Source organism: Rattus rattus, chromosome 1, assembly GCF_011064425.1.
Source record: "Rattus rattus isolate New Zealand chromosome 1, Rrattus_CSIRO_v1, whole genome shotgun sequence".
Taxonomy (NCBI): domain Eukaryota; kingdom Metazoa; phylum Chordata; class Mammalia; order Rodentia; family Muridae; genus Rattus; species Rattus rattus.
This window is the reverse complement of record NC_046154.1, coordinates 185,289,283-185,310,699: the sequence shown is the minus strand read 5'-3', so window position 1 is coordinate 185,310,699 and position 21,417 is coordinate 185,289,283. Positions and strand designations below refer to the sequence as shown.

The following is a 21,417-nucleotide window of genomic DNA, read 5'->3' as shown; positions in this document are numbered from 1 at the left end:
CATTTTCCCCCTTTGCTCTTCCATCAAGTTCCCTGAATCTTGGAGGGTGTGATATATTTAGTTAGGTTATTTTATTTCATTTATGGTGGAGGATTGGGCCACAATGCCATGGCAACAGTCACTTATTCTCCAGATGATGATCTGTTATGAAATTGCAGTAATCACCATCTATTGGAGAAATAACTTTCTCCTCACAACCAACCAGTGTTTAATGGTCTATGTATAAAAATCAAATATTTAGACAGCAATTATCAGACACCTCACAACCATTTAACAAAATAATAGTGATCACTTTCTTTCTGCGACCTGACCTCCCCAGGCCTAAGTCTTTGTCGTGTGCTACAAAATTAAGAATAAATTCCTCAGTGGAAGGATCCCAACATTGAATTAGAAAACAATTGATTGAATTTAATACTGTCTTGTCAATAGACATGTATTGCCCTGTCATACTGGTAGTCTGGTATTCATGGTCCATACTGAGCAGAGAACTAGGTGATAATTTAGCCATAGTGGTGTGCACAATATCACAAAAGCCACTTAAAGGGGAAGGGACTTCCATTGTAATTTCATCTTGTTTTGTCCATGTCCTATAACCAAAACCTGTGATATCCTTAGCACTAGGGACCTACCCTCTAATTCTAAAATAAAATCACATCAGTCCAAAGCCTTTAATAGTTTATTGGGCTACCATAGGTATAAATCCATAGGGATGTATCCCTTCTTTAGCAAGCTATCCAAGAGAGAGGAAGGGAAGGAGAGGGAGAGGGAAAGGGAGAGGGAGAGAAAGATGGAGAGGGAGGGAGAGGGAGGGATCACGTGTAGATTTTCTATACAGAATACTTTCTTTCAAACTCCTTAAATGCTGCTTATATTATCATTACAGATGTCCCCAAACATTCAATATTAGAACAATATAGTGAAACCTGATTTCACACATTTTAGGCAGGGTTTCTGAAGGCCCAGTATTGCCTCTTTTATGCCATAGTGTAATGGTCTTAAATGGTTAAAGGGACACAAAAAATAAATATCACCATTCAATGTAATATGGAGATATCCCCACTGTTTATCATTTACTTCATCTAAAGAGTGACATTTGCCATTGATGAGATACACTAGCCATTCAGTCCTCCATAATTCACATTTAATTTCCTTCAGTCATCTGGCCTTCAGATCTTGGGTTACTGCTGTACTGCTGCCCCTCCGCATATCCCCAAACCAAACATCCTTGATGGGGTCAGACTGTGTGCATTTTTGGGTTTGATTTATGTCGAAGAGTGAGTAGGGCCGTGTTCTGGTTGCTTGCCAATGGAGAAGGCCTCCACGTACTTACCAATAAATTCTGGAAAGCTCCATACCCTTGACTTTCACTTAGTCACACCTGGCTATTGAAAGGTCCTTGGACAGAGGAGAAATCTCTACACCCAGTGTATTGTTTTTGAAAGAGAGAAAATGTAAACCACATACTTTAATTACCAACTCCTAGGAGAAACATAATTGTTTAAAATTAATTTTACTTAGAAAATTTCATCACTTGGGTTTTCCATGGATCAATACCTAAGATTTAAAGCAATCCAGATGTAAATAGCATAGCACCTGGTTTTCTGTTTTCTTCTCTAGGACATCTGGCTGGACCCAGATCTTGCCACATTTTTTCCACTGACTTTTTTTGTTTGTTTTAACTTTTGGTCACCCTTTTCTTTCCCAATTGTTTCAGCACTTTGGATACCTGGATAAATCATTGAGATCTGCTAGAACCTTCCTCTTTAAGCCCATGTCCCAACATGGCATTTAGCAAAGATGCCAAAGGTCCATTTTTTTTATCTTTATTAACTTGAGTATTTCTTATTTACATTTCCATTGTTATTCCCCTTTCCGGTTTCCAGGCCAACATCCCCCAACCCCTCCCCTCCCCCTCTACATGGGTGTTCCCCTCCCCATCCTCCCCCTATTACCACTCTCCACCCAACAATCACATTCACTAGGTGTTCAGTCTTGGCAAGACCAAGGGCTTCCCCTTCCACTGGTGCTCTTACTAGGCTGTTCATTGCTACCTATGACGTTGGAACCCAGGGTCAGTCCATGTATAGTCTTTAGGTAGTGGCTTAGTCCCTGGAAGCTCTGGTTGGTTGGCATTGTTGTTCATATAGGGTCTCAAGCCCCTTTAAGCTCTTTCAGTTCTTTCTTTGATTCCTTCAACGGGGGTCCCGTTCTCAGTTCAGTGGTTTGCTGCTGGCATTCGCCTCTGTATTTGCTGTATTCTGGCTGTGTCTCTCAGGAGCGATCTACATCCGGTTCCTGTCGTCCTGCACTCCTTTGCTTCATCCATCTTATCTACTTGGGTGACTGTATATGTATGGGCCACATGTGGGGCAGGCTCTGAATGGGTGTTTCCAAAGGTCCATTTTAGTGGGTCTTCTTATTGCTACCACAAAATTCCTCATCCCCCGCCCCCAAAAACCCAAACCAAAAGACAGGAAATGAAACAGAAACAAACTATAAAGCTTAGAGAGTTTATACATACTTCAATGCACAATTCAAGGCTACTATCCATCATGATAGAGAGGTCAAGAGAGCAAAATTTTGAGGCAGGTAGTTATGTTGTATCCACAGTGAATATGTGTGTGTGTGTGTGTGTGTGTGTGTGTGTGTGTGTGTGTGTGTGTGTGTGTGTGTGTGTTGAGAGGGGGGGCATGTACATTGCCACTGGCTATGTGTGGTCAGAAGAGCACTGAAGATGTTGGTTCTTGTCATCCATTTTGCTGAAATATGTCCCTTGTTTCCTGACCTAGATTCTCTTATATCTACCTCCCATTTCTGTCGGACACTGTGATTACAGCCATACACTATTTAATAGAACTTTCCATGAGTTCTATCTATCTAAACTCAGATCTTCATGCTTGCACGGCAAATACTTCCCCCACAGAGTGATCACCCCAGCTCCCCAGTAGACAACTTTTCACCCATTAACCTTCACTCCTTGTGCCCTTAAGCTTCTGGTCATGTCATTGTGTAAAATAAATTCAGTCCATCATAAAGAACTTATAGTATTTAGTAATACTAATACTGTTGAATAGTCTAAAGACTCTTCCGGGGATCAGAACAATTACTTGATTTGAGCTTCTATAAAATTAAAAATAAAAGCATGTTTCATTGTTCCTATATACAGTGTCACAGAACCAATAGTCCCATTCTATATAGAAGAAAGGTGACAGAGCCAGGAAAAGGGAAACAGAAAGATAGAAATCCGGTGGGGACAAATTCCAAATCCTGCAGCTCCATGCCCTGCACCTAGAGATTGTGGTGGAATCACCTGGGAGGAATTACCTTGAGTGCTTAATCCTGCAGCTCTGCCACCTGAAGCACATATAGCCTATCCCTTGGGCCACCTCTACTCTGTGTAACCAGCTTTTCTTTTCTTTTCTGCTTGATCCTTTCGATTTCTTTCTATGTAGATATGAGCAGTTGTCAGTAAATATGACATAACCCCAATGGGAACCTGTCTTGAGATTTCTTCTGCCAAACATTAACTTTACTTTGGGATTGAGCCACGATAAAGTTCTCACAGCACAGGTAGAATGCAACCAGATTATCTCCCAGAACATAACATAGGTGACCTCTAGCCCAGTTTCTGATAGCTTTTGGAACCTCTTGAATAAGGCCGCTGCCATGTGAATTTAGCATGGCATCCTGTCCTTCCAAACTCCCAGCAGATGGCATTAGCTTATCAAGTTACATTTGTGGGGGATTTCCTAACCAGTATTTCAGACTCCCCAACGTTTTCCCTGGAAAACCAGTTCCGAAGGCCTAAGAACCACAGAGTCAGGTCATCGCAGATGCAAACACAGTGCAGATTTTCTGGGAAATAATTTTCCTGTTGCCTTGACACAATACTCTACAAATAACTTTATAAACAAATGTCTTTTATATTTCCCACAAAGTTCAAGGGTACACTGAACTTATTCCCTCTTTATCACACAGTCGAGGATCATAGTCCATGGAATAGAAACATACACTCTTAGCTTGGCTCATTCTATTTCAATTAGTCTAATCTAGAAAATCCTTCACAGACCTACCCAGAAGTTTGTGTCTTAGATAATGAAGAATGTAGACAAGTTGTCAATTGACATTAACTGTCACAAAGCCCATGCCAGTCCTCTGGTATCTGATGAATCAACTTCTTTTGTAACTCTCCTAATGAATACAGTCCTCTCCAGTCCAGTGAACTGGAGATCAAACTATGACCTCTTTTATAATTAGTGCCATTAATAATCCCTGTCTTCATCCATGGTTTTCTGGCTTCTGATATTTATGGAGGGATCAGTCAGTGGTAACCAACAGCCTTTAATGGCTCAGTCCAAATGAGCCAATGTACCATTGACTGACTTCCCTTATCTTGCTGCAGGGTATAGTCTTTTTTTTTTTTTTTTTTTGAATGAAGCAAATTTAGGGAAGTCCATTTTTCCACCTCCACAGCATCCAGACTGATCCTATTAACCCACATGTCCCACAGCCTTACAAATCAGGCTAGACCAGGTGCTTTCATTCTTTGGAAATTCTTGACTAATGCAGACTCTTCAAAGGCAGCCTATTCCCTGATCATCTCAGTTTCCTGCACTGGACCACTATTAAAGCCCTCATCTACATGCTGAACACTGAACGATGGGCTGATCACTTCCTTTGTGTTAAAGGGCAGACCTAAAGGGCATTTTTTCCCCCTCATTTCAACGTTATTCTGGCCTTGTCTCATTCTCTAATTCTTCCTGTGAGTTTCCTGAATGTGGATATTAGGAAGGAGTCTTCCGTACATATTTGATTTGTCTTGCTTCCCTCTTGCAGCCTGTCAATGTTAAGAAATGGCAAACCAACATGTCTGTTTCATCCTCACTTTTATTCTACCCACTCCCCCAATCACTGACTTATGTGGAAGATAACATGTAAATGTCTGTTCATTGCAACTCTAACTCTCTCTCTCTCTTTCCCTCCCCACTCTCTCTCTCACACACACACACTCACACAACACAAATATATATATATATATATATATATATATATATATATATTCCACTACAGTAAGATGGCACAGTATCCCTTATAACATAGGGAAAGGTAGTGCAGTGGTTTGAATAGGAATGGACCCCATAGACTCATGTGTTTGAATACTCGATTTATAGGGAGTGATACTATTGGGAGGTGTGACTTATTGGAGTAGGCGTAGCCTTGTTGGAGAAAGTATGTTACTAGGGTCTCTAGGCTAGCGTTACTAGGCTTAGAGGTCTCAGGAGCTCAAGCTGATTCATTCCCTGCTGCCTGCAGATCAAGATATAGAACTCTTAGCCACCTCCCCAGCATTACATCTGCCATGTCTCCCACCATGATAATTTACTAAATCTGTGTAAGCCAACCCCAATTAAATGTTTCCTTTACAAGAGTTACAGTGGTCATGGTGCCTCTTCACGTTAATAAAAACCCTAAGACAGGTAGCTATACAAATGTTGTCTTTGCAAATAATCTACCCGTGGGTGAATCATCTTCCATTGCATGTGCTCTCACTTTTGCAAGGGCCATGCAATTTCTCCTACACAACAAACCTTTGGTTCTGTCAGTAACTGGTTACCAATTGCACTATGTAACACTTGGGGAAGAGATATAAGCACATGCTTTTTTCCTCAGACTGGGCACTGATGAGAGAGCAAGGAAACAATCCATGCCAAGTCTATGATATTGAACTAATGAATTTGTTAGAGGTTGTTCCATGGAGCATACGTGACGTAAAGGCAGCTAGCTGCACTGCTGAAATCCCACTGCCACATGAGTGACTGACAGCTCATGGACTCAGAATCCTTGCAGCTCCCTGCACAACTTCCAGGCAGCTCTACTGGAGAGTATCCTTTCTCCTAGCAATTGCTTACTGCTTATCCCTTGGGGAATTAAGCCTTTGAGCCTTGTAAATTCCTAAGCTCTTGGGCTTCTTAGGTTTTATTAGTTTCCTTATGGTTATGACCCTCCTCTTTCTTGCAAAATGAAATGTCGATACAGGTCTCAGACCCTCAAACATATTTTCTTCCTTTTGGGAGACCTAAGATTTGTAAATATTTTGTATACATTGATGTCAGATTTTTATGCCACTTACATTTTTTATTATTAATCATTCCATTTGTTTACATCTCAAGTGATATTCCACCTCCCAGTTATCTCCTCCGCCAGTTCTACCATCCCACATCCACCCCCTCTTTGCCTGTATGAGAGTTCCCCCCCACCAACCCACACTCTCCAGTCCCACCTCTCCAGCATTTCCCCACTCTGGGGCATTAAGCCTCCGGGGGGCCAAGGGGCTCTCTTCCTGTTGCTGTCAGGCAAGGCCATCCTCTGTTATATATGTATCTGGAGTCATGGCTCCCTCCAGGTACACTGCTTGGTTGGTGGTCTAGACTCTGGGAGAACTGGGTGGTCTGGCCAGCCTATGTTGTTCTTCCAATGGGGATGTAATTCCCGCCTGCTCCTCTAGTCTTTCTGCCAGCTCCCCTACCAGGTTCCCTGAGCTCTGTCTGATAGTTAGCTCCAAGCATCCACATCTGCATTGGTCAGTTGCTGGCCGGACTTCTTCAGGAAACCACCACACTAGGCTCCCGTTAGCAAGCACCTCTTGACCACAGCAACAGTGTTGGGTTTGATGTCTGCAGACATGATGGATCCCCAGGTGGGACAGTCCCTGGTTGGCCCTTCCTTCAGTCTCTGTTCCATTTTTTGTTCCAGTTCTTCCTTTGCTCAGGAACATTTCTGGATTAAAGTCTTTGCAATGGTTGGATGTCCTCGACCAAGTGGCAATGCCTATCTGCTGGAAGAGGTCTCTACAGGACCTATCTCTCCCTTCTCTGTGCATTTTGGCTAAAGTCATCCCCTTGGGGTCTGCTAGCCTCACGTTTCCCTGGTGTTTGGGATCCTTCAGTTGCTATCCCCAGTTTGTCATCCCCCTTGCTACATATTTTTGTTTGATTTCCAGAACCTCTGTACCTCTCTCACGTCTCCTCTCGATCCTAATATTGCCACCCTTATTTCCTCCCCCTCCTTTCTCCCTCCCTGGTCTCCCTTTCTCTCCACTTCCCATAAAAGTTCTGTTCCCCCCACAATGCATGACTGAAGCATTCACACCCTGGTCTTCTACACTCTATATGTTCTGTGGGTAATATTATGGGCATTCTGGGCTTTTGGGCTAATATCCACTTATTAATGAATACATACCATGTGTATTCTTTTGTGTTTGGGTTACCTCACTCAGGATATTTTCTAGCTCCATACATTTGCCTAAGAATTTCATGAAGTCATTGTTTTTAATCACTGCATAGTACTCCACTGTGTAGATGTACCACATTTTCTGTATCCATTCTTCTGTTGAGGGTCATCTGGGTTGTTTCCAGCTTCTGGTTATTATAAATAAGGCTGCTATGAACATAGTGGAGCATGTGTCTTGATATATGTTGGAGCATCTTTTGGGGATATGCCCAGGAGTGGTATAGCTGGGTCTTCAGGTAGAACTATTTCCAATTTTCTCAGAGACAGCTAGAATGATTTCCAAAGTGGTTTTATCAGCTTGCAGTCCCACCAACAGTGGAGGAGTGTTCCTCTTTCTCCACATCCTCACCAACATCTGCTGTCACCTGAGTTTTTGATCTTAGGCATTCTGACTGGGGCTCTGGTCCCTGGCACAAGTAGGAACCAGGAGGTCTATGCTACTTACTTTAATGTACATTTTACCTATTAGTGCATGTCTTAGAATATATCCAAGTGCTTTTATTCCAAGCAGTTTTATTATTTATGACCCAGGCACGACTTCAGATTATTTGGTGAACAATTTTTCTGTAGTTGGTCTGTTTCACTGCCTTTTTTTCCCATGCCTATCATCCTTATTTCATTTTAAAGGCATAATAAAAATTAATTGTGTTAGAAACTATGAACATAAGATGAGCGTATTTGCAGTAATGAAACATTGACCTATAAATTTTATGCCACTATGCAGCATTTTTTTTTCTTAGAAAAAAATGGTATTTTGAAGTACTTAAAGTGTTTTAAAACACACTTGAGCTGGGGAATGGCTCAGTGGGTAAGTTGTTGGTCCCATAAGTCTGATGACTCGAGGTCAGATCCTCAGATTCCACCTGACAGGGTGCACCAGGGGAGCACAGGGGTCTGCAATCCTGGAGTGTCTACCTGGAGGTGGGAGGCAGACAGAAGTTCTAGAAGCTCACACATCCGTGAGTCTGGGGAAAGCATCGGTGAACAGCAGGACTTTGTCTGAAATAAAACAGATGGCAAGAATCAACAGCAGAGAGCTTCTTCTGACCTCTGTGCATGTGCTGTAACTCATGTGTGTTTATGCCCATAGGCATCTATGCACATCTCACATGCTCCCTCGAGATGCTATATCTCATATGCATACGTAGGTCTACATTAGGTAGTCAGTTCTTCGGGAGAATTTGCAGATGTACGTCAGGGTTGTATTTACATCTACAGCTACCAGTCCTAGAGCTGACTGGGAGCTGCACGAGAGGTTTACCTGTTAGCCGCTGCCAATATTTATGCATCTGTGGCTGTCCTACTTGTCAAACAAGTTAATTTTGCTGTGGTTTTCATGTTCCGTCTGCTACTCATGACCGCATTCAGGAGAGTTTAATAACGATCACCTTTATCTCCGTTCAAGTTTACTACCTTAGAAGGACTCTGGTGATCAGACATGGATTAAAAAAAAAGTTTCAGTGCCAAAAAGTAAAAGAATAATGGGGGAAGCACAAGCAGAGGGATGGGGCTGAAATTAAGGCAGGGAAGGAAAGATGTAGATAAGGCTTTTTGTACGGTTTCAGCACTTTTGAAAATTTTGTTCCCACTGTGTAGACTCATCCTCTTCCCTGCCCCAGGGAACAGGTAAGAGAGAGATAGAGCAAGAGTAATACAAATAAGCAAGCAGTTTTCCATCTCTGCTACAATTCTGGCTGGTAAATTGCTGAACTTGCTACATCTTAGCCCCTTAACTCCGAGTCGTACAGATCAATAAGAAATTACATAGCCGCTAAAGAATCCTCCGCAGGGATAGGTTCCGAGTTCATAAGAACCCATAGCAAGAGTTTCTGTAGTTGATGAAATATCTCAGATGGAAACATTCCATCTCTTCTATGATACTAAGACTTCTAAGACTTTCTCCCGGAAAGGAAAAGAACTTTTTTTAAACTATTGTCTTGTTGGTACAGGTGCTTAATCACTTCACTGTTTATTTTCTTTTTTGTTATTTTAAATATTTACATTTCAAATGTTATCCCCCCTTCCTGGTTTCCCCTCTGACAACTCCCTATCCCACTCCCTTCTCCCTGCTTCTATGAAGGTGCTCCCTCACCCACCAACCCACTCCTGCCTCATCGTCCTAGTATTCCCCGATGATGGGGCATTAAGCCGTCACAGGACCATAGTGTAGGGGTGATCATGTCTACTTTATACGCAGAAGGTCCTGGGTGGAACCACATGGTAAGGCAGTTACTGTTTATTTTTTTATTCAGTCAAAATATGAGCCTAATGTCTGTTCTGTAGCATACACAGTGCACTATGTCAGGGCCTCACCACTGAAGAAAACACACCTATTCTCCCCCTAACCATTTTCAGCTTTCTTACACATTGAGTTTGCTTTTTTAAATACTGTATGAATTTCTATGTGGTCAAAAATAAAATAATATCTAATTTTTATACTTCCCATTTCTGAGAGAGTATTCATTTCATGGCTTCTTTTCTGAACTAATGCTATAATCACATGAAGAGATTTCAGCTTTTCTATATCAAAAAATTTACCTCTGATCCTACAGGGTCCAGAATGTTGGTACCGCATGGGGCTTTTCTGAGACTGCATTAGATTCCTAAGGCTTTTACACTTAAGGAAGAGCATAAGCGCTGGTAGAAAGTGGTAACAGACACTAAAAAGACCGAAATACCTTAAACTTGCCTTTTATAGGGAAACATTATTCTTGAATAAGTACTTTTACATTAACCACAATATTTAATATTTACTTTAAAATTATCTTCTTTAGAACCAGGCTTGACAAACACACCCATTGTTTCTTGTGTTTGAAGCTCAAGGCAGGAGGGTTGCTTGGGCCCAGGTGTTTGAGGCCAGCCTAGGCAATACAGCAAGAATCACTTTTTAGGAACATCTATTTTTAGGTTCTGATTAGTTTCTCTTGCTTAGAATGCAATGAGTTGGAGTTCTGAGTCTGAACAACATTTCTTCTTCACATTGCAATTATTGTTACAACTATGGTTATTGGAAAGAAACAAAACATACTTCTCTCCCTGTTTGATTAGCAAGTTAATCTTTATAGTAATGTCTGCTGAGACCTAATATTTCTTTCCTTTTTTTTTTTACTTTTGAACTCATAAAATATCTACACTGCAAATAAGAGTTCCTTATTTCTACATCATTAAGAAGCCCCTAAAGTTTATAGTCTGCTGTCTGAATATTTTAGGATGCCGGGCCAAATTACATAATTATAGTTGATTAATGAACTCATGTTGACTATTTCTTAATTTAATTTTATATTTTACTTATTCATTTTACATCCTGCTTACTGCCTTCCTCCTGGTCACCCCATTCCCCATCCCATTCTCCTCTGAATGGGTAGGGGCCCTCTGGGTATACCCAGACCCTGACACTGCAAGTCTCTGTAAGGCTAGGTATTTCCCTTCCCTGTGAGGACAGACAAGGTAACCCAGATAGAAGAACATATCCCTGGGACAGCCAACAGATTTTAGCATAGTCCCTGTTCCAGTTGAAAGCCCCACAGGAAGACCAACCTGCACATCTGCTACATATTTGCTCAGAGGCCTAGGTCTAACCCGTGTATGTCTTTGGTTGGTGGTTTAGACTCTGAGAGTCCCAGGGGTCAGATTAGTTGACTCTGTTGGTCTTACTGTGGAGTTCCTATCCCCTTTGGGGCCTACAATCCTTTCTCCTTTTCCTCCACAAGAATCCTCAAGCTCCACCCACTGTTTGGCTGTGAGTGTCTGTATCAGACTGAGACAGCTGCAGGGTGGAGCCTCTCAGAGGAGAACATGCTCCTGTCTGTAAGCATGACAGAGTAACATTGATACTGCTAGGGACTGGGGTTTACCCATGGGGTTGGTCTTAAGTTGGGCTGGTTACTGCTTGGCCATTTACTCAGTCTCTGCCCCATTCCCCATTCCTGCATTTATTGGAGACAGGATACATTTGTGGTTGAAAGTTATGTGGATGGCTTGGTGACATTATCTCTCTCTTGGGACACATGCCTGGGTACAGGAGGTGGCCTTTTCAGGTTTCAGATTGCCAATGTAGTAAGTTACATCTAAGGTCACCCTCATTGATTCTTGGGTGCTTCCTACATTCCAGGTCTCTCTGTCTCATCCTGGATATGCTCCCTACCTCCTGATCCGTGTCAGTTGAGAATTTCTGTTAATTTTCATGGCCATCTAGCCATCTTTCTTATTCTTCCCCACACCTGATCTTGAACCCCCATTCCCTTCCCCATGCCTTCTGCCTTTCAGTTCCCTCCCTCCATCCGCTTCTTATGATTTTTTCTTCCTTCTAAGTGAGATTCAAGCTTATTCACTTGAGTCTTCCTTCTTGTTTAACTTCTTTGTGTCTGAATAACATGTGTATGTGTTCAACAGTGCGATAGGGTACCTGTGTTTTATGGCTAATATCCACTTACAAGTGAGTATATACCATGCATGTCCTTCTGGAACTGGGTTACCTCACTCAGGATGATCTTTTCTAGTTCCATCCATTTGCCTACAGAATTCATGATGTCTCTGTTTTTAATAGATGAATCATACTGCTTTGTGCACATGCTCATTTTCTTTATCCATTCTTCCGATTAGGGAGATCTAGGTTGTTTCCACTCTCTGGCTATTATGAATAAAGCTGCTATGGATATAGTTGAGCAAGTGTTTTTGTGCTTTGATGGATCATCTTTTGATATATTCCCAGGAGCGGTATAGCTGGATCTTGAGATAGACCTATTCCCAGTTTTTTGAAAAACCTTCCAAATTGATTTCCAAAGTGGTTGTAGAAATGTGTACTACCACCAGCAATGCAAGAGTGTTCCCCTTGTTGCACATCCTCACAGCATGAGTGATGTCGTGATCTTTGTCATTCTGATGTGTGTAAGATGGGAACCTCAGAGTTGTTTTGATTTGCCTTCCTTGATGACTAAAGACTGAACCTTTTTCAGCCATTCACGATTCCTATGTTGAGAATTATGTGTTTAGTTCTCTACCCCACTTTTTAATTGGGTCATTTGGGTTGTTGGTGTTTAACTTCTTGAGTTCTTTGTAAATTTTGGATATTAGCCCTCTGTCATATGTAGGGCTAGTGAAGATCATTTCCCAAACTGTAGTTTATTGATTTGTCCTATAGTGTATTTGCCTTATAAAAGCTTTGCGGTTTCATGAAGTCCCATGTATCTACTGTTGATCTTAGAGCCTGAGTCATTGGAGTTCTATTTAGGAAATTTCCTCCTGTAACAATGTCTTCTATGATATTTCCCACTTTCTCTTCTATGAGATTCAGTGTATCTTCTTTCATGTTTAGGTCCTTGATCAACTTGGACTGGAGTTTGTGCAGGGTGATAAACATGGATCTATTTTCATTCTACATGTAGACATTCAGTTAGTTCAGCAGCAATTGTTAATGATGCTTTAACTTTTCCACTGCAAGCTTTTGGCTTTATCAAAAATTAAGTGTCACTAGGTGTGTTAGTTTATTTCTGGATCTTCAATTCGATTTCATTGATCAATGTGTCTGTCTCTGAACAAAGACTCTGTCATTTTTGTAACTATTGCTCTGTAGTACAGCTTGAGATCAGAGATGATGATTCCTCCTGAAATCCTTTTATTGTTCAGCACTGTTTTGGCTGGCTTCATTTTTTCCCATATGAATTGCTCTTTCAAGGTTTATAAAAAGTAGTGTTGAAATTTTGATGGGGATTACATTGAATCTGTAGATTGCTTTTGGTAAGATGGCCATTTTCACTGTTAATCCTACTTCTTGATGAGCATGGGAGATCTTTCCATCTTCTGATGTCTTCTTCATTTTCTTTCTTCAGGGACTTGAAGTTCTTGTCTTTCTTCACCTGCTTTGTTATAGTTATATATTTAAACCATCCCTGCATCCCTGAGATGAAACCTTCTTGATGGACGATGTCTTTGATGTGTTCCTGGATTTGGTGTTTATTGGGTATTCTGCATCAATGTTCATAAGAGAAGTCAGTCTGAAATTCTCTTTTTTTTGTTGAGTCTTTGTGTGGTTTAGTTATTAGGGTGGCTGTGGCCTTGTAGAGCAAGTTTAGCAGTGTTTCTTCTGTTTCTGTTTTGTGAAATAGTTTGAGGAGTATTGATATTAACTCTTCTTTAAAAGTCTGGTAGAATTATGCACTAAAACCATCTGGCCTTAGGCACTTTTTAAATTGGTCTACTTCTAATGACTGCCTTTATTTCTTCAGGGGTTATAGGGCTGTTTAAATAGATTACTTGATCCTGATTTAACTTTTATAAGTGAAATGGCTAACTTATAATGGCTTTGTTCTTTTTGTGTAGCATAACTTTAACTATTGATTAATTTCTACAATAAATTTGTAAGCATCATGCCAAGAAGGAGTCATTATAGAGAAATAAAAACATTTTCAACGTTTAAATTTATCTTCTAGGTTTTAATATTGCATTACTACTTAGTTGTATAGCCCAGGCCTTTACTTTTCATAATATCTAGACATTGCATTTTACCATCTAAAATTTTATCCATTAATGTTAATAAATATTTCCTTGATACAATGCAAAAACACTAAGATAACACTTACATATGCCATTACTTATGGAGAATTCTACTTCATGCCTAACTAGAAGCTTCACCTTTACTGACTAGTGTGCGCAGTATTGGTATTGGAGGGTACTCTGAATGATACTGGAGAAAAAAATGTAACCATCAATATCAACAGCTATAAATTCTATGACCTAAAACAGTAACCTGCCTAAAAGACAAACTGATGTAATAGCAGAATAAAGGCTTTGGGACTGACCAATCATTTAATGATTTCTTTGAAGGCCTATTTCATGACACGGAGCCCATACTCAACACTGCTAATATGGCCAAGAACTTGATACTGGATATGTCACGGGCCGAGAGTAAAGACTAATGTTATTATTCTGTTACAGAAATATAGCAGCAACATGATTCCTAATGGCGCGCTGCTATATCTACAGATGAATGTCTCGCTCCACCCCCAGCAAAGGAGATTCTTCTTGCACTGGTGGCGATTAACACAGAGACCCACTACTGGGAAATATGCAGAGAGTGAGGAAATTGGAGTACTTAGTCCTAAATAGGATACCTTCATCGAACCCATACTTTAGAGTTTCAGCAGTCTATGTCCAAAGGGGATGGAAAGATTTTAAGAGCCAGAGGTAGTAGATGACTCCAAGGAAATAGCATCTTCCTGACCTAGAAGGACTGATACACATATGACTCATGGAGACTGTAGCAATATTCACAAGACATACACAGGTTCAAAACAGATGTGGGGTCCCAGCAGTGAGAGGTGGAGATGCACACAGGGTAACACACCTAACCGAGAAGCTATCTGCAATTGATATCTACGGGTAAAGGGAACCTCATTTTTCTCCAATGGAGTCTACTCTACTGGGTTTATCAACCACAATACAGAGCAGGCTGCATGCTTACAAGTAGTTGGGCACCACAAAATGAACTCACTTGTGTTTTTGAAGATGCTTTACTTTGTTTTTCTTTGTTTTGACATTTGTGTTTTTGTCTCAGTCTTTTGCTTCATTATTTTGATTTTTGCTGTTGTGGGTTTATTTGTGTGTGTGTGTGTGTGTGTGTGTGTTTCTTATTATTCTGTTGTTTTTTAAATTAATATTTGAATGACAGACCAAGAAAGAAAACATAAAACTGGGTGGGGAAGAAGGTTGAGAGGAGTTGGGGGTAAAGCATGATCTAAACATAGTATCTGAATGAAATTCAAGGAAAAAATCAAAATCAGCCTTTCATGAACATCAGGCAAAGTACTGGGTTTCACACACTGATGCTTCTTAAGATAAAGGACAAAGAAAAATGAAATACACTTAAGAGCTCAAGAATCCCAGAATAAGAAGTGGCTTACCTTATTGGGATTTCCCCTCAAAATTGACTTTAAAATCTGATCACGTTTGTTTCTCTTATTTTCATAAACTATTGTCTCCATTTTTCAAATGTGGCATAAGGGCTAATGGTTACATCTCACATATTTTGAGTAACAGTTAAAATAGTTTTACAAGTCCCAGTTTAAACAAAAAGGAAACCCAGAATACGAAAACTGATATCATAAAACTTTTTTTCAAATGAATTAAATTAAAATAAAATGCTGTGTCAGGTGTTGTGAAGAGAAACTTTTAAAACATCATAGTTGAAAAAATTGCTGGCATCACATAGCTTTCTTTACTGTAATATGTGAAAAAAATAGAGTATACAAAAGAAACTGGATGATGTCTCCTTTTCAAAAGAGTGGAAGGCTTTTAGGAACAGTCATTAATACCCATACATTAAGTTCCTAGACCATCATCAAAACACCCAACTCATTTTAACTGAAACTAATAAGCAAAGGGAGATAGGACAGAGTTCATCAATTTGGATTTGGTGACTAAGTGTGTATTGAATGGTTATTGGACAAGAGGTTCATAATTTCTAATACTCCCGAGGTGAACAAGAGGGCCATCTGTATGTCAATTGCATCATACAACATAGAAATTGGCGCTCAAATGTCAATAAAGCTGCACCTAATATTTGCCAAGAGACCAGGTATCGTTGGTACATATAATATGTTCCACAGTTTGACGCAGCCATAATAGGAGCTACAGCAAAGTCCGTGTGTTTTTATTTATTTTTTCTTTTTCATCTCCTGAATCATATATATAATCATATATATAATATAATGTGCCTTATAATTGCACAATGATACCAAAAGTGCACAACCAAGAGAACATCCATTAATTAGGGCATGTTTAGCCCATTGAGTAGGATAATGTTTTGAAGAAAACAACTCAGAGATGCTTTGAAGGGCACATGACTTTTAAATTATTGTTTTTACTCAGTAGGCATTTGCTAGCTCATTACAAGGGCCATGTCTTTTGGCACTAATGACCGCTAATATTTATAATGGTGAAATAAACAGTTCTAATTATTATATTTAGCATTCATTCTTCTCTTGGTGATTCATGTGTCTACGTTTCAAATATCCTCTGTTGGGTTTGGGTAGTTTCCAAAGTTAAGGGAAGGCACTGGCAACAGATTTGTGAAAATGTAGTAATGCCTTGATTTGGCCCTAAATGTAACATAAAACACATCTGTTAGCCTTAAGGCTAACTCATCAGGATTCATTGTTCAGAGTTCTGGAAATCATCATTAACATATTGCTCAACTCCCATATTGTTCTGTGTGATTCCCACTTAGCAGTGTAATTAGGTCTCAATTTGAAGGTAACTTTGTTTCCTCTAAGCAGCACATTGTCATAATCGTAAGGAATGGATGTTCTGTTGGTCTATATCTTAAGCAGATAACTTCCCTTGGCTTTTTGTTAAATTTAATTTAATTTGCATTTAGTTTGAGCAGTTTCAATTTTTGTTCTGTTAATGCATTTGAAAATGTAATATTGATACTATAATGTAATATTGCCACTAAAATTGTATTATATGACTGTGATATTGTATGTTTGCATATGCTAGTAAGGATGTCATAGAATAATGTTTTTCTATAAATAGTAATGCTAAACACATATGCTCTGGGGTTTCTATTAGAGAATTAAAAGAAATAACAATTGAAATACAATTATATATGAGTCAGTGTAACTTGTAGCTCACAGAATACTGAATGATTTAAATCTGTAAAGTTTATGGGAGAATGTATGAAGACAGTAAACCTTTTAACATTTTTCGAAGATGTTAACTTCATTTTCCCCTCTTTTTAAGGGTGTGGTTAGACCCACTGGGGGATATGCTGTAATGTTGAACTGGACAATGTCTTCCATATATGGACTTAAACCTGGAGAGGTAACCATGATTTCACATTTATAGTACATGGCATTTTGCTGACTAAGACAAATATTTTATCATCATTTTAATTTTTTTTAGGTATGGTGGGCAGCTTCTGACTTAGGCTGGGTTGTCGGACATTCCTATATTTGCTATGGTCCTCTTCTACATGGAAACACAACAGTTTTATATGAGGTAAGAAAATAGAAGTGATATTGTATACAGGACCCTTATTTTACTGATTGTTCTTTATGAGTATGCCTGGATAGTACTGGTGAAAGGTGGATGTCACTGCATTTCCTTTTGACAGGAGGGATTCTGGATTAATATTTTTGAGATGAATGGGTAGCCCCATTGCTCAACCAGGGACCATGCCTATCCACTGGATATGGTCGCTACAGTTTCTATCTCCCTGTTGTTGAATATTTTGGCTAATGTCCTCCTATTTGGGTCCTGGAATCTGGGACTTCCTAGTGGCTACCCCAAGTTTCCCCTCCCCCACTGCTAAAGAAAACACAGGGACAAAGAGTGGAGCAGAAACTGAAGGAAAGGCCATCAAGAGACTGCCCCATCCCATCTGCAGACACCAAACCCAGACACTATTGCTGATGCCAAGAAGTGATTACTGGCAGGAGCCTGGTATAGCTCTCCTCTGAGAGGCTCTGTCATAGTCTGACCAATACATATGTAGATGCATGCAGCCAAATATCAGACTGAGCATGAGGGACTTAATGGAGGAGTTAGGGCAAGGACTGTAGGAGCTGAAGGGATTTGCAACTCCATAGGAAGAACAATATCAACCAAGCAGATCCCCCAAAGATCTCAGGGACTAAATCACCAACCAAATAGTACACATGGGGAGAGAAATGGCTCCAGATGGATATGTAACAAAGGATTGCCTTATTGGGCATCAATGGGAGGGGAGCCCTTTGGTCCTGTGGAGGCTTGATGCCCTAGTGTAGGGGAATGTCAGGGTGGGAGGCTGGAGGAAGTGGATGAGCAGGTGGGGGAGTATCTTCATAGAAGCAGGGGGGGATGGCATAGGGGGTTTCTGGAGGGGAAACCAGAAAAGGGGATAACATTTGAAAAGTAAATAAAGAAAATAACCAATAAAAAGGAAAATAAAAAGAAAGACGGATGGCAACAGGAAGAATTGCTATAGATTCTTTAGAAGTTATTTCAAAAGGGAAACAAACATGAAGAAAATAACCACCACCTGCTCTTATGGTGTTAATGAAAAAATCAATAGAAACAAAATTTTGGAGAAAATACAATATCAAACATAAAACCTATTCCAGGAGAGTTGTAAATGTTATTTACAAAGCGATGCGGATTTAAAATCCTAAGAAAGCATTATCATAAAATGAACAATATAGAAAAACATCTTGTTTTTCTAGAGAATCGGTGGATTTACAAAAAAAATATTTTGTCTATCTTAATTACATATTTTCCATGGTTTCTAATTACAACTCTGAATGTAAAAAGAGAAAGAAATCTAGAGTGATTAGACTCAAGAGTTGAATGGTTAATGGCTTGAAAACTCCGTTACAGTAATTATTGTCGCCCTGAAATAAGGTTTCTATATTTGTATTGGAGAATTCCTCTTAGGGGCTTCCTTTCTGTAGCTCTATCAGCCTCTTACATGAAGACTTATCAACATACTCAACAACATACAGTGGTTCACAACCTGTGGGTCATGACCCCCACAAATTATCCAAAACCACAGGTATTTACATTACAATTCATATCAGCAGCAAAATTACCATTCTGAAGTAGCAACAAAAGTAATTTTATGATTGGAGTCACCACATCACGAGAAAGTGTATTAAAGGACTTAGCATTAGAAAGACTGAGAACCAATGAGTTAGAAGTTGGACTCTTGGGTAGAGCTCTTGGGTACCATGTCTGATGACCTGTGTTCAACCTGCAGAACACACATGGAGAGAAATGACTCCTCCTTCAGGCGGTCCTCTGACTACATTCATAGCATGATACAAGCATTGATATCTGTGTGCACTCAGAAGAAGTAAATGTAGTTTTTAAGACTTTTGAAACATCTGGGTGTGTGTGGTAACTAATATAGTATCATATTTAGTAGGATACTGGATTTTCTGGGAAATCTAACTAGATGGAAAATATAGAAATCTGTACATATTCCTATTTAAATTGAAACATAATGAAGAGGACCAAGAGAAATGCCTCAGTGTCGAGAGGACTTAATGCTTTTGCACAGAATTGGAGTTTGCTTTTCCAGCATGCATGGCAGGCAAGAGACAAAAGCTTCTAACTCCAGCTTATACACTCCAGTGTATAAGTCATCTGGTATTTACTACCTTCTTCTGTCTTTCTCAGGCACATGCAATACACAAGTGCACATATACATTCTTCTCTCTCTCTCTCTCTCTCTCTCTCTCTCTCTCTCTCTCTCCCCCCTCCCTCCCTCCCTCTCCTCCCTCTCCCTCTCTCCCCTCTCCCTCTCCTCTCTCCCTCCTCTCCCTCCCCTCTCTCTCTCTCTCTCTCCTTCTTCCTTCCCCCTCTCACTCACACATACACGAGTAAAAAATAAAAAAAATATTAAAATATTTTAAAATCTTACCATAGAGATGAAATTGGAAGATGTCTATAGCTTTTGCCATAAATTTTCCAATGTGACCACCTCTCATGCAAGCAAGATATTGATAATGTTGCTTTAAAAATGTTCACCCTATGCAGTGGCATGATCTTAATTTTCTACACTTGAATTTTTCCCAGTTCATATGTGTAATGGAGAAAGTAATTGCTTAATCTCCCAGAAAAAGATGGAGAAATTGCCAGTAGTTGAAACAAAATGATTAATGTGAATAGTCTACAAGTATCCTTGGATGGTTGAATAGCTACTATGTATGAATAGCTACTGTATTTTATAGCAGTTTGCTAAGACCTTCTTAATACAATTAAGGGACATAGTTTAGGGATAATCAGGCACAAATTAAATATCTGACAATGTAGATGAGTGGGCAGCCTCTCAATCATATACTGTCTTTCACATCAGCAGTCTCTCATGGGTTGATAAGGAATATCAGACCAATAAGTGGGGCATGTAGGGAAAAGTATCCGATCATTGAGATATTTTGTTATATTAAGGATTGTCGACTCAACAATTGTACAGAGAAAGAAATGTGAGGCCATTGTCTACCTTCATGAAATTCTCCTGCACACTCCACCATTGTAAGACTCCCATCGGTTTTTAGTTGGCTAGTTTTCTGTCTCTGAAAAAAATATAATAGACTTTGAAGCAAGTGTTACCTTATCTCACACTATTCTTGCAGTGTTTTCATATCCTGCACACTTGATAGACATTTAGAGTTTGTAATATAACACATGAAACAATCTTGACACATCTGCTCCATACTAACGTTCCTGCAACACATCAAGTGTTTTTTTGTTTTATTAAGTCAGCCCTCTTGAGGAAAACAAAATAAATCCTAACACCAAATGCTTACTTTGAAATGTGACACTGCCTATTCAAATGTGACAAAGAAGAATTCATTAGTAAGCTTTCTTGGTTCTTACCGTGACCTCAGAGTTGAAATGCCTAGAATATGAATATCTGAGTTTGAATTGGCTTGTTTTATTTGTTTATTTAAAATATGTGCTAACACTACCAAGAGAGCTTGGCTGTTTAGTTTATCTGGGAATGATGGTCTCGAAAACAGAAAAGAGATTCTATAAACATTTGTTGTGTGGCTGACAAGACGTATTTTACATCTTTGTAAAATTTCTGTATCTTTTTTTGTCCTCCTTATTTATAATGTCTTAAGTTATTTTTTTCTGACCTCAAAACAAAAACTCTTTTCTTTCATTTTTTTTTTACCATTTCAAAAGTTATCATGTGCTGACTTTTGGACTTTTATTTTCTTCTATACAACCTAGATTCCCTGAAATAAAACAGCCCTTTCCAAAGCACCTTGGTTTCCTATGCCTCATCACATTGTAATCTGGCTTCAGTCTGTATCACTTCACAGAAATGTTTGTTATCAGACGTCACTTCTGACGTCATAAGTTGTAGAGTCAAAGACCTTTGCTGTTTTGCTTCTGTCTGCAGTCATCTGCTATCATCACCTATATCTTTCTTCATTCTGATTTATTTTCCCTATGTAGGCAATTTATTTTGCCTAGTGTGCTTTTCCTTGGTCTTCCTCCATAGAAAAGTGCCTTTTGTTTGTTTGTTTTGCTTTTGGTCTATGTATATGTGTAAACCAATGGATTTATTAAAGTTACTGACAGTATTATGGGTGGGAAGTTAATGATAGGAGTACAGGGGACAAAAGGCATCACAAAAGCGCA

At 39.6% G+C, this 21,417-nt stretch overlaps 1 protein-coding gene across 2 annotated transcripts in view; it reads left to right on the top strand.

The window, feature by feature from the left end:
* Acss3 (acyl-CoA synthetase short chain family member 3) overlaps positions 1 to 21,417 on the top strand; it is a 185,620-nt gene that overhangs the window by 73,341 nt on the left and 90,862 nt on the right. For both annotated transcript variants that reach the window (XM_032912114.1, XM_032912106.1), the window contains exons 6-7: positions 17,029 to 17,109; positions 17,191 to 17,286. In XM_032912114.1, coding sequence (XP_032768005.1) covers positions 17,029 to 17,109; positions 17,191 to 17,286 — 177 coding nt within the window. The remainder of the gene's footprint in view (positions 1 to 17,028; positions 17,110 to 17,190; positions 17,287 to 21,417) is intronic.